General features: G+C 38.1%; 1 protein-coding gene across 1 annotated transcript in view; it reads left to right on the forward strand.

Annotated features, from left to right (window-relative positions):
• Positions 1 to 4,782: 4,782 nt before the first annotated feature.
• The window catches only part of LOC311599106 (cadherin-related family member 4-like), a gene marked incomplete at both ends in the record, with an annotated part of 77,100 nt that continues 67,619 nt past the window's right edge, over positions 4,783 to 14,263 (forward strand). The window contains 3 exons of the mRNA XM_084784753.1: positions 4,783 to 4,816; positions 5,747 to 5,914; positions 14,052 to 14,222. Of these exons, the coding sequence (XP_084640879.1) occupies positions 4,783 to 4,816; positions 5,747 to 5,914; positions 14,052 to 14,222 (373 nt within the window). The remainder of the gene's footprint in view (positions 4,817 to 5,746; positions 5,915 to 14,051; positions 14,223 to 14,263) is intronic.

The following is a 14,263-nucleotide window of genomic DNA, read 5'->3' on the forward strand; positions in this document are numbered from 1 at the left end:
AAATGGATGTTACTCATGTACCTGAATTTGGTGAGGTAAAGGTCAGCAACTCGAAGGTCACAGCACACAGCCTAAGCACAGGATTTCTGACATGGCAGAATTTATCATGCGTCCCCACATTACTCACTCCCCTAGTCCTCAGAAAGGGGAGCCCTCCTACACTACTATCTCACCTCATCCTATCAAGTCTCATCTGTACTACCTGTTTCCTTTTCCTCTGTGGTCTGGCAAGGCCGCTTTGCTCAGGGAAAGTTACTAATATTGGGGGAACCAGAGTCCATGTCAGAAGTATTTCCTACTCCCCATATTGCGGGACTCACAAGAAAATTGTGGGGCCTATCTACTACATCTAATAAGATGGTCTAGTTCCATATCATACATGGTCCTTGGTTGGTGCATCAGTTTCTGTATTGTAGTGTGGTTATCCTGTGCTATGTGGCTAATATCTGCTCATGAGTTAGCATATACCGTACGTTTCTTTCTGGGCCTGGATTACTTCACTCAGGATGATCTTTTCTAGTTTAATACATTTGCCTGCAAATTTCAAGATTTCCTTGCGTTTGATCGCTGATTAGTATTTCATTGTGTAAATGTACCACAGTTTCATTATCCGTTCTTTAGTTTAGGGATATCTAGGTTGTTTCCAGATTCTTGTTATTATGAATAATGCTACTATGAACATAGTTGAGCAAATGTCCTGTTGTCTGGTGGAGCATCTTTTGGGTATATGCCCAGCAATGGTATAGCTGGGTCTTGAGGTAGAAATTATTCCTAATTCTGGAGAAAGCACCATATTGATTTTCAAAGTGGTTGTACAAGTTTGTACTCCCACTAGCAATGGAGGATTGCTCCTCTCTCTCCACATCCTCACCACCATGTGCTGTCCCCTCAGTTTTTCTTGTAGCCATTCTAATAGAGGTAATATGGAATCTCAAGAGCTGTTTTGATTTCCATTTCCCTGATGACTGGTGATGTTGTGCATTTCTTTAAGTGTTTTCAGCCATTTGCTATTCCTCTGTTGAGAATTCTTTGTTTAGCTTTTTACCCCATTTTTAAATTGGGTTATTTGGCTTGGTAGTGTTTAATTTCTTGAGTTCTTTATATATTTTGGATATTAGCCTTTTGTTGGATGTACGATTGCCTCAGATTGCACTTTCTTTGTTGCTTCTAATTCCCTTTTTTTTAGGTCTTGAGTAGTTTTATTCCTTTCTTTCATTTCTCTCTCCCATTTGTCTGTGCTCTGTGAGGAGTTGAAGTTATCAGTGTGCAGACACTTGGCTTGCCATGTGCATAGGTATCCAGGCTCTAGTACTTATTATCGCATAGCGAGCATTCTTCTTCTTTTTTTCTTTTTATAGTCAAAAAGTCAATTGTGACTCAGAAAAATCACTTTATATTTTTATTTTTAAATTAAACATTTTATTTAGTTTGATATGTATATTCATTTTTTCTTTCTTTTTAAAAGTTGATTCTCTTTTATTATTATTCACTTTACATCCCCTCTCTCCTCTCCTCCTGGTCCCATCCTCCTCACTCTTCCTCCACCCCCCCCCCCTTCTCCTACTCCTCAGAAAAGGGGAGCCACTCCCAACCCACCCTGGCACATCAAGTTGCATCAGGACGAAGCACATCCTCTTCCACTGTGGCCAGGCAGGTCAGCCAGAGGGAAGTGATAAAAGGCAGACAACAGAGTCCATGTAAAACACAGCCTCTGGTCTCCTTATTAGGGGACCAACATGAGGACTAGGCTTTCTATCCAGTTCAGTTTTGTATAGGGCCTAGGTTCAGTCCATGCATGGTCCTTGATTGGGGTTTCAGTCTCCATAAACCCTGCCCCTCACCCTACCCTGGTTAATTGACTCTGTTGGTCTTGTGAAGTTCCTGTCCCCTCCAGGTCCTTCTATCTACCCCAACTCTTCCACAAGGCTCCCTCTGCTCTGCTTAATGTTTGGCTGTGAATTTCAGTATCTGCTTCTGTCTGCTGCTGCATGGAGCTTCTCACAGGACAAAATGCTAGGCTCCTGTTTGCAAGCACAGCAGAGTATCTTAATAGTATTAGGAATTGGCTCTCTTCCATGGGGTGGGTATTGGGGTGGACCAGGCATTGCCTGGACATCCACTCAGTTTCTGTTCTATCTTTATTCCTGCATATCTTGTAGGCAGGTTAAATTTTAAGTCTATACCATCTCTCTATCTGCATTCAATGAGGTTTAGCTTCAAATATGAATATGTAAAAATATTAAACAATTAATTAAAATAACACCTTTATGCAGAGAATAAATGACTATTCTGTATTCAGCTCTAAATGGATCATTGGTATTATTATCCTCACCTTAACACTAGGCTCAGGGAAAACCATGGAAGAATGAACGAAAATAATGTTAAGAACTGGATGACAGCAAAGAGTGCTAAGAAATGTTGCTGTGGTGACCTGCACAAGATCAAGCCAACAAGTACAGTCAGCAATCCAACAGGCAGCATTAAGTAATCTCAGTGAGTTATGGAGAGAGAGAGAGAGAGAGAGAGAGAGAGAGAGAGAGAGAGAGAGAGAGAGAGAGAGAGAGGCCATGAAGAAAAGGAGTTATACGGGATGTGTTTGGGGCAAGATAGAGTAGGCATTGGAGAACAGAATATTCATATGACAAAAGTAAACTGTTTATATATATCAAATTATTAAAATAAAATTTACTATATTAAATACAAAATCATCCTTTTAATAGCATTGTTTATTAATTTTTAATCTAAGTACTTTAAGGAGTATAATGAATTATATTATCTTTGTACTTTATATAACTTAAATATACACATCTAATAAAATGTTTAGTAAATAAAATTCTCCTTGAACAGTTAGTGGGCAAAATGGGAACGAGTTTTGAAAGAAATATTATTTATTTTTTATTTACTTCACTCTTCATCTCATTAATATTACAAAATAATAATAATTCACATTATGAAATAAATCATTTGCAATAGTTAAGAGACAGAAAACATTGTAGTATGCCATATTTACATTGCTTTCAGTGTATTAATGATCATAAATGTGTAACAATGTAATATGATACTTCAATCATTACATCATTCTTTTAATTTTATTCTAGTTCTTGCAGATAATTCTAAATTTTGACAAATTACATATGAATAATTTATAAATATGTAAACATGTAAATATTGAGAACAACAAATAAACCTTTTTATAATGAGATGGCTGTAAAGCCTGCACATAAGGCCACCTCTCTGAGGATTTTTGTCCTTTCAGAAGTGTTTCTTTCAGACCCAGCTATTCCATTCCTTGGAGTATACCCAGAAAATGCTCCACCACACAACAGGGACATATGTTCAATCATGTTCATAGCTGTCTTATTCATAGGAAACAGCCTAACCCTCAGTAAAAGAATGGATGAAGAAACTGTGGTACATTTACACTATGGAATACTACTAAGCTATTAAAAACAAGGAATTCCCAAAATTTGTGGACAAATAAGTTGAACTAGAAATGATCATAATGAGTGAGTTCACCCAGAAGCAAAAAGAGTCAAATGGTATATACTCACTTATATTGAGACACTAGGCCAAGGGGCATGTCCCATGAAAGTCTTCATGTACCAGGGAAGTGGGTCAGAGGGGAGGACATACTATTGGGACTTTAGGTGAGAGAAGCATGGGAGAATGGGGAAATAGAAGGATTCAGAGGGTCCTAGAAACCTACAAGAAGAACATTATGGCGTGCGGGTCTGGGTCCAGGGGTCCTGCTCAAACTATGGCACCAGCCAAGGACAATATAGGCAGTAAACTTCGAACCCCTACCTAGATCTAGCCGATGGACAGGACATTCTCCACCATTGAGTGGAGAGTTGGGTCTGACTTTGGTGCGAACTCTGGTGCCCCATTTTTGACCATGTCCCCTTGATGGGGATGCCTGGTGGCACTCAGAGGAAGGATAGCAGTTTACCAAGAAGAGACTTGATACCCTCTGAGCATATACAAGGGGAGGAAGTCCCCCTCAGGCACAGTCATAGGGGAGGAGAGTAAGGGGAAAATGGGAGGGAGGGAAGAATGGGAGGATAAGAGGGATGGGATAATCATTGAGATGTAACAAGAATAAATTAATAAAAAAAAAAGTTTAAAAAAAGGTACACTGAAACTGAAGTAAAGTTGTTTACAGCAAATATACATACATACATATATATATATATATATATATATATAATTATATATATATAATTTTTTTAAAGGAGTGTTTCTTTCTGACCCAAGCATTCATGAACCTTTATTGACGCCCAAATTCCCTCCTGAGAAGTATAGTTATTTTATCCATTCTTTATGTGTTCTAGGTTATGCACCATCTATGTGTGGGTATTGATTCTCCTTGCATCTCCTCAGCAGCTGTAAGTACGGAGGTGACTACAGCCAGTGCCCCTCAAGTGCATGTCCAGGGAGGGTTTGCAAGAAGGATTAAAGAAGAGATCACCTGGCTTCTAGCCAGAAATGCCCCATAGGAAACCAGCCATTAACTGAAAGGTGTAAATTGAATAGGTGGCATATAACGATCCCAACATTGCTGGTAATCTCACCGGATTTGTGTAGGAACAAACACCGGGGCCGAAACATGACCTGTGCACATAATCACTCAGCTAAGCAGAGTAAACCCACTGTCATCACGGTTGAGTAACAGCTTATTGACCTGCTGGCTTAACTTGTGTGAAGACTGAATTTGTATAAATAGCCAGAGTTGTTCATTCGTTGGGGGGCCTTGGTGTGGGTATCGGAGAAGCCAGCCTGAGCATGAATATCTTCAAGATACTGTTAATATGCAGAGGTGAGTTAAAGTAAGAGACTGGGGCATTGAGGAATTGGATCTGTGCTGGGATCCTTTCAGTTTGAGTTAATATTCTTCAGCTTCCCACTTACCCTCATGTGCATGTACGTGTGTATGTAGGGAAAGAACCTTGATATGGCCTTGGGTTGTTTCATGTAGGACTCCACTTGATATCTTACAGAGTCTTCCTTTCTGTAGCACTATTTGCCTTGAACATCTTTTCTTCTATATAACAGCATCATATGATGCATTTATTAAGTTTATGACTAATTTCACACTATGCTATTTCTCTGGGTACTGCATATGCTCATTTATTATCTCATGAGTTGTATTTCACACTCTGAGAGTGAGTTTAGCAACATTTAATTTTTGATTTTTGCTGTGGAGGTCTGGAGTTGTATAGTGTGCCACATCTAAAGTGAAAATGAGTTCTTTTCCATGATGATGAATAACAATGAAAATAATTAAGTGAATTAAAATTATAATAGACAGTATACTGATGTTTTGAAGTGGTGTTTTGAAAAAATGCAGTAAAGTTTCTATTAAAATGTAGTTTAAGTGAACACACAAAATTGCTTGACTGATCAATAACACAGAGGGAATTTGTGAAATTTCCTTTGGACAGGAATAATCATTGTTCTTGGTAATAGTTTAGCAGTGAAATTGAATGAAGAAATAAATTAAAGATAAAAAGGATTGGATCATTGGACTGTTCTTTAGTCCAATTTTATAGTGCATGGCCTAACAGAAAATGCATATAAAAATGTCATTCAAAGGGAAAAATCAATGCTGGTTTGGCTTTAAATGTACCCTTTAGCCAACTTGAATCACAAATAAACACAAACCTATGGAATGATCATGGGGAATATGTTTTATTTTTGTATTGCTCTTTCTTGGTTTTACTTACGTCTTTCCATATTACTGCTTTAGTGTTTTCCTATGCTGGGGCAGAAATTCAGATATTAATCAACCCTGTGAATCTGCCTGAAAATAAGCTTCCTGGAACAGAACTAAGCCGTGCTTATGACAAGGACGTGGCTGGAAAACCAAATGCCTACCGCTTTTTGAACAAAACAAAAGATTTTGTCATCGATGCAAGTAAATTAAATTTAGGATTTATATATTTTCATTTATTTTATAACTGCTACTTTAAAGCGAGGTTCTGAAGATAATTATTTAGTTATACTCCAATAGTATATTAGAATGTTTGCTCAAACTTTGCTTCAGATAATTACAGTTTCTGAAATTTTCCCCTCTGTCTTGCTCCACATTCAGAATAAGCCTGATACTACCCCCAAGGGTTCTTTCCTGAGTAAAATAAGTTTTGTCTATTAATTAGCTTGAGAGTTGCTTCTTCCTTTTCAGACCAAAATATAGCTCTTGAATAATAGATGACTTTTGAACCAATTTCAAGAAAAAGAATTTGAAAATATTTTGATGGTGTCTTTGTGATGTCTCCATGAGATTTACTCCAGCATCAGTTAAAGTAGGGAGCACACGTGTTTTTTACTGTTCTGACAGCATCCAGCTCCTAGACAGGCAGTTTGCACTGTTCAGTGCTCAGTAACTTGGTAGGAACAGGCTCCCAGTTGAAACACTGAAGAAACAAGCAAAATTCACTTCCACCTCCAATTATCCTGTGATCCAGGTCCACTTGAAAGTACAGGCGACACTCAGGAAGATTGCTGAAAGACCATCAGCTGGATTTTATCTATTTTTTTTTGTTGTTCAAAACATGAGCTTTATAATTATACATGAAATGAGCTAATTATTATTTATAAACAGAGCATAGCTATTTATTTATATTTCAGACAGCTGTTAAAAGGCATGCACACGTATACTTGTCTATTATATTCAAGACTATGAAAACATTGCATGCTATAATTTTTATAAATGTAAGAAAATAGGCTTTAAAATTAGAAATAGCTTTGTGTCTCAGTTTCCAGCCATGTGTTTTCTTCGGAATGCTCTATCAACAGCAGTGCAAGCTCCGCACTCTACAAAAGCTCCATTTCCAACTCCTGCTCATCAGACCCTCCCCTTCTACTCAATCGCTGAGACTCTGCATTAACCTCATATTTACGATTATTTTATTCTAACTACAGTGTAATACTAGGAACCTTCCTGTGGCTATCAGGCTTCTGATTTATCCCTTTACTCTTTCTTTCTTTCTTTCTTTTCTTTTTTTTTTTTTTGTGGATATAAACATTTTTACTTTTATTTTTTAATTTTAATTTATTATAATTTATTCAGATTACAACCTGACTGTTATCCTCTTGCTTGTGTCAACCCATTCCCACCCTCCCTCCCAATTTCCTCCCCTGGACCTCTGACTAAAGGGGACCTCTTCTCCCACCACATGACCACAGTCTATCAGGTCTCATCCAGAGAGCCTGCTTCCCCTTCCTTTGTGTGCCACCGGGCCTCCCCAACAAGGGGAAGTGATCAGAGGCCGTTGTTGCTCTCCCCATAACCATAGAGAGTAAGTTATCCACTGACTAGATCTGTCCAGGGGGTCTAGGTTCACTGCATGCGTTGTCTTTGGTTGGTGCAACAGTTTGTGTAGGCCCCAAGGTTCCAGATCCAGTGACCTTGATGGTCTCCTTGTGGGGCTCCTGAACCCTCCGGTCCTTCTATCCTTCCATTCTTCCATTCAATTTGCATAGCTCCATCATAGCCTAGATCCCAGTATCTGTTCGAATCCCTTGTGGGGGAAGTCTTTCAAAGGACATCTATGTTGGGCAAATATCTACTTTTTTATTAAATATTTTTTACATATACATTTATATTATTACACACATATACAATAAACCACCTACACCAAGAAGAATCATGAGACAATCAGGTCTAATATCTGCTTTAAAGTGAGTATATACAATGTGTGTCTTTCTGGGTCTTAGTTATCTCACTCAGGATGATCATTTCCAGTTTTGTCCATTTGCCTACAAATTTCAAGATTTCCTTGTTTTAAATAGCTCAGTAATATTACATTGTGTAAATGTAACACAGTTTTCTCCATTTGGACATCCAGTTAGACCAGCATCATTTGTTGAAGTTGCCAACTTTTTTTCCATGCATGTGTAGGTCAAGAGACTGCCATGGGGGTCTTTTTCAATTGCTTTCTTTTTGACGTAGGATCTCTCAATATATCTGAAGCCCACCAATTTGGCTAGGTTGTCTAGCCAGAAAGATCCAGGAATCCTCCTGTCTCTGCTACTCCTGTTCTGGGATTACACAACATGCTACTGTGCCCAGATTTTATGTGGCTCTGAGTACAGAGCCTCATGCTCGCTCAAGAAACTCTGCCAACTGAACCATTTTCCCAGACACAGGGTCTTTGATTTTTCCTAGACCCTCTAGTAAGATTCTTTAACTGCCTGCTATTTGGACCCAACACTTATTTTTTCCTATTTGACCTCTGCTAGAGTGACAGTGTAGATCTTGCTTGAATCCCTGATGAACCCCTATGAAACCCTTCATATCCCTTGCTCACCATTTTTGTTTACAACAAGACTATATCTGCATCTAATTATGGAAAGCATATGAACATTCAATCTCCTGTGGTCCTTGGTATTGACTAAGGTGGAAGCATATCCTTTCCTCTCGCTCACCAGCATCCTCCTCAGCCTCTTCACTGAGCCAATCACAAGCAGTCTTGTTTGCTCAGTCCTTCAGTTCTGCTCCCAATGTATGCTCCTTAAGCAAAATTGATTTTCTAAAAGAACCCTTTCTTTAGCAACCTATCTTGTGACATTTTTCTACATCTTGGATTTTACCAAAATGTTTCATTTTCATGGAAAACCATAGCATGTCTCCTGCTGATATTACTCACACTCCCACACATCTCATATCTCTGGGTCAGGAAGTGAGGCGTCAGCATACTTCTCAGTCTGTATAACTGATTCCTGAATGTGGCTTTGGTCCTCTTTGGAATTTTCTCTGCTTATTTTCAGCTCCGGATATTTCACTCCTTCCCACACTCTCATAGTCATTTCCCTGGGGTGCTTGCTTATGTCATTCATACTATTTATTTCTACTTCTTGTTCTGCTGCAGTGTTTCTTCTGTTTCTTCGATCTTCACACCGCCTTTTATCCAGTGTCCCAGAAGCTCAATCTCTTTTGTGAGTCAATGTAAAACCCTGTACTCAAATGTCTATAACATTAAAGTAAGTTGCACATCCAGAACAATTTTGCTTCAGAATTCAGTTTCTTTGTATGTGTGTAGCATGTTTACATATATGTTTATATGTGCTTATATGTTTGGAGCTGTGTATATTTGTATAGATGCTCATACACATATACTGGGGGGTGGCAAGGATTGACCTTGAGTATCTTCCTTCCTTTCATTGCTTTTGAGCTCTGCATTGAGGGAAGGTCGTTCACTTGAACTCAGAGCTAACCAGTTTCACAAATCCAGCTAAGCTGGTTTCTGCCAGGAAACCTTTTCAAGACTGGGAATATAAGTGGTCTTCGTCTACCCAGATTTTGTGTGGGTACTGGGGATCTGAATCCTGTCTTTGAACTTGGACATGTTCTTTCACCACTGAGTAAATTCCCAGTCCCTATTGTTTTCCCCTAGTTTCATAATCTCAAACTCAAGCTATTTTCCAAACTATTTAAACAGAATAACTAATCATTTCAGTAATCATTTAAGTCCTTCTTATTTTAATATAACTTACATGTCTCCATAAAACATGGATTTCTCTTTAAATTGTTCAATGTTTGTAATGAACTGTCTTCAGCATTGTTTTTAAGTCTGACCTCTGTCATACAGTCTTGAGTAAAGTTCGGTATGAAGTCTGATTTCAGTGAAACATACTACTCTGCTTTAGTGGTAGATCTAAGGTTTTAGTTTGGTCTTTGCCCTATAAAATTTTATTTTTGTTGTGTTTTTGCAAGTAGAAGTTATCCTTTGCTTTTTAAAACACACTCATTTTTTTTGAGACAGAATTTATCTGTGTAGCCTTGGCTGTCCTGGACTCACTTTGTAGACCAGGTTGGCTTTGAACTCACAGTGATCCGCCTGCCTCTGCCTCCCAAGTGCTGTGATTAAGGCGTGCACCACCGCTGCCCAGCCACACTCATTTTTTTTGAGGTTGTATTCATTTTTAATTTATGTCTATGGTACTTTGCTTACATGTATGTCTGTGTACCATATGTGTACAATGGTTCCTACAACCCAGAAGAAGGTTTTAGATCCTCTGGAACTGGAGATGCAGATGGCTAGCACGTAGGATGGGCTAGAACTTGGGTCTTTGGGATGAGCAGTCGGTACTCTTAACAAGTGAGCTAGCTCTTCAGCCACCACATTCATCCTTGGATTTCTATGATACTTAAGTCTACTGAGTTCCCCCAACTATACTTGTCTTCCACCTCTTCTCCAAAATCCTGTTCTTCAGGGCTATATTTGTTTCCCTTCACTTATTCAACCTCTTGACTAAAACCGTGTATCTATCCCTTTACTGCAGTTACAAAGTATATTTGCATGATCTCAAATTACACACACAAAGCCCAAATGTTATGACTGGACTCTAGTTAAGGACATACCTTCCTTCTGCAAAGAGATACCCAGAAGCACCTAATGTTTAGTTATTTACATCTGGCTTGATTAGCTTTTCCTATAGCTTTTACTTTAACTGATGTGGGAGTCCTGTATATAATACTTGACTCTCTGAAGACAAAGCAGCCCTGTACAAGAACATACAGCCTTCAAGTACCCCATGGCTTGCATCATCTACCACTTCTTAGAGCATCACACACATGATATATATTAGACTTACTACTGTGTGCCCATTAGAAAATGTGTGACAAATGTGGATTGCAGACTTTCCCCACAGCTTCTGTCTGATTAAATCCATCTCAAACTATTTGGATTCTAATTCTGTGTCTTTAAAATCGCTCTCTCAACCATTTCACATCACATCTCATCCATGTTACCACATTCCCCACAACAGTTTCCTTATTTCTAGATTTCTTTCATTTTTTTAAAAAATCTTTATTAACAGGCCTTTTGTTAAAGAGGAAATATGGTCACTCACTACAACACTCTGATAGCCGTCTATGTTATGTCACATAATTATATAGTTTTTCTTATTTTCTCAAGATAAAAGACAAACTCTTTAAACCAATTCATGAGTGACTTTAAAATGTGGCTCCTTTTTATACTTCTATTTTCCTTTTTTTTCAAATGTTTTTTGTTTTATTTTATTTTATTAATTTATTCTTATTACATCTCAGTGGTTATCCCATCCCTTGTATCCTCCCATTCCTCCCTCCCTCTCATTTTCCCCTTACTCCCCTCCCCTATGACTGTTAACTGAGGGGGACTTCCTCCCCCTCTATATACTCATAGGGTATCAAGTCTTACTTCTATTTTCAAAGGTAGCACCGTTGGTTCCATGTTTGATGTATTAGTGAAAATCTCCTATGCACAGCTTTCTTTCTTGGGCCTTGGCACATATCATGTTATCTGTCTTTATTCTTCTCCTAAATATTAACCCCTTCCTAGCTTTGATTTGTCAGTTGGAAATATGTTAAAAAAAACAAAACAAAACATCATTTTAGAATGCACCCTGGTCGCAACTTAAGATTAAAATACTCCCTTATCTGTTAATTCCTCTTCACCCATCTCTTTCCTTCCATTCCATTCCTTTCTTCATGTTTTGTTGCTTTTTGTTGTTATTTGTTTTTGTGTTTTGAGATTCTAAGTGTTCTGAGCTAGTCTTAAGTTAGTAAACTTCCTGCCTTCATTTCTTGAGTATTAACATTATGGCGTTGTGGCACCATGCTTATCTCCCTTTATGTACTGTAAGTCTTTATCATCTTCTGTATCTGATTTTATTTATTGACAGATAAATGGATAAGTCCGATGCCTTTGACTCTTTAGTGTATGTCCCTATACTATTAAAGTCATGTCTTTGCTCCTAATACTTAATCTACTTCTTCAGATCTGTGTGCTTCTTCTATTTTGTTGTGTTCATAACAAATCACATCTATTTAGTAGCCTCAAGCTATGCTGCCTCATTTCTTATGTTCTGTAAGTTGGCTAAATGACTTTTCCTATATTCCTGTATTTCTTCCTAAGCATAAATTCTGAAAATGTGTTCAAATATGTCTCAAAGAAATGGTTTGATCAGTCCTTGAAATGAGCCTGTCAATATTATCTAAACATTCTTTCTTAATTAAAGTTCTACTGCTGTGAAGAGACATCATGACCTCAGCAACTCTTATAAAATAAGCATTTAAATGGGGCTGGCTTACAGGTCCAGAGGTTTTTGTCTATTATCATCATGATAGGCCGCATGGCCATATGCAAGCAGATATGGTGCTCAAGAACGAGCCAAGGGTTCTATATCTGGATAGGTAGGCAGCAGGAAGAGAATGTTACTGGGCCTGGATTGAGCATTGGAAACCTTGAAACACACCCCAAGTGACATACTTCCTCCAACCAGGCCACACTTAGTTCAGTTAAGTCATACCTCCTAACAGTGCCAATCCCTAGTGACCAAGCGCTGAAGTCTTGAGCATACAGGGGCCATTTCTCTGTAACCCACCATACATTCTTTGTTTTCTCTAACATGCTCAGGGTTTGGAAGGTTATGGTTTCTGTTTGGTTGCTTCTTTGCTGTTTGGTCTGAAATGTTCTTAGACAATGTACAGATGAATGGCAAGGAAAAGCATCTCACTTCATGGACAGAGAGAAAAAGAGGATGGTGGTGAGAGAACAGAGGAGAGAGTAAAGAAGAAAAGGAAGGCTGATCTCACAAAATTCTACTTTAAGACACTCCTTAATAACCTGAAGACCTGCCACTAGTTCCCACATCCAATATCACAAAGTTTGAACTCAGCGTTTAGCACATAAAACTATATAAAACATTATGGATTCAAAGATTCAAACTAGAACAGATTCTAAAGCCTTTTTAAAATTACACCCTGTCATCACCAAACATCTTGGACTACATTGTTACCAGTATATGAACTATTATGAATCTACTTCTTTTGATAGTTGAGCCTTCACATGCCAAATGCAAACAGTATTTTATATGTTATCTATATAATACAAAAAAATTGTATTATATCTTTTTTTAACTTTAGCTTTAAGTCTATGGTTTATATGACATACACCAAAATCCCTCTCCTCCTCCTAGAAAAATAAACAAACAGACAAACAAATTTCTTGTCACAAAAGCTATAGTGTATCATTAGTATAGTTTTTTGTCCACATAGGTTTACTTTCAAATGATCATTGCTATGAGTCATGTGTTTGGTTTGAGGCCTACAGTAGCATTACCAGATGCTCACTGGGACTGCTGTTGGATATCCTGTTATTGCCATGTGTCAAGGAGATTTTTAATCTTTGAATCTGCAGGTCTGCCCCATTCATGTGTTCCAGCAGGTCATACAAGGAGTAGATGTTGGGGTAAGGTCTACTCAGAGCCCTGGAACAGGGCCTGTCCCGTTGTCCTCAGGGCAGGGCCCACTCTCCCACTCCCTTTTCCTCAGGGCAGGGCCGGCTCACTGGCTCCTTGGTCCTCAGGGCAGAGCCAGCTCACCTGCTCCCACGTCATTATGGCAGGGCTGGCTCACCTGGTCCTGTGTGCTCTGGGAAGAGCCTATTCTCCTGCTCCAGAAAAAAATTTTGTATTATATCTTTAACACCAATTTTTTTTTGTGGGAGAGTTAGGGAAGACTCATAGGGTCATTCAGCCTAAGAAGATGAGACCCATTAGGAGACACCATGGTAAATAAGTCCTGTCATTGATCTTATTGATATTCCCTCAAGGTTGAATCTAGCACTATAATTTGAAATTACCTCTTATAAACTCCATTTTAGTGTGAGTCAAGTTCAAGTAGTATTATGTTTTGCTTTTGCTGTGACTTGAGTTTATCTGGCACTTGCCATTCCATAAAATTGAAAAGGAAATCTGTAAGAACTTACAGGAAGTTTGTTTCTGGAAAACTTACTAGTTGGCCATTTTTAACTGATAAGAGAATATCAGTAAGTCTATATGGTTTAAAAAATGATATCTCCTGATAATAGTGAATGTCTCCAAAGTTATAATAGTTTTCTCTGTATTCAGTAAGTTTATATTTGCTTTTAAGCAACTTATTTACTAAAACATGATTATAACACATTTATAGATATCTTAAGTATTTTATAGACAGAAAGATAGCTAGATAGCACAGTAACTAGATTAGTAGACAGTATTTATGATTTTAATTATCTCTTTATTAGATTCTGGTATCATCACATCTACGAAAATCTTTAATTATGAAACAGACCCAACCAGGTTTCTACTTATAGTAGATACTGGAGGGGTCATGAGACATGTTTTGACCATTAATATAATCGATGTTCCTGAAACTCCAGACTGTACTGTTGACCCCCTCTTTTCTTCAGGCTCAGGTACGATTCTTATTTTTTCTATTGTTTAGTTTCAGTAGAAA

This window comes from Acomys minous (assembly GCF_964271855.1).
Source record: "Acomys minous genome assembly, chromosome: 6".
Lineage (NCBI taxonomy): Eukaryota > Metazoa > Chordata > Mammalia > Rodentia > Muridae > Acomys > Acomys minous.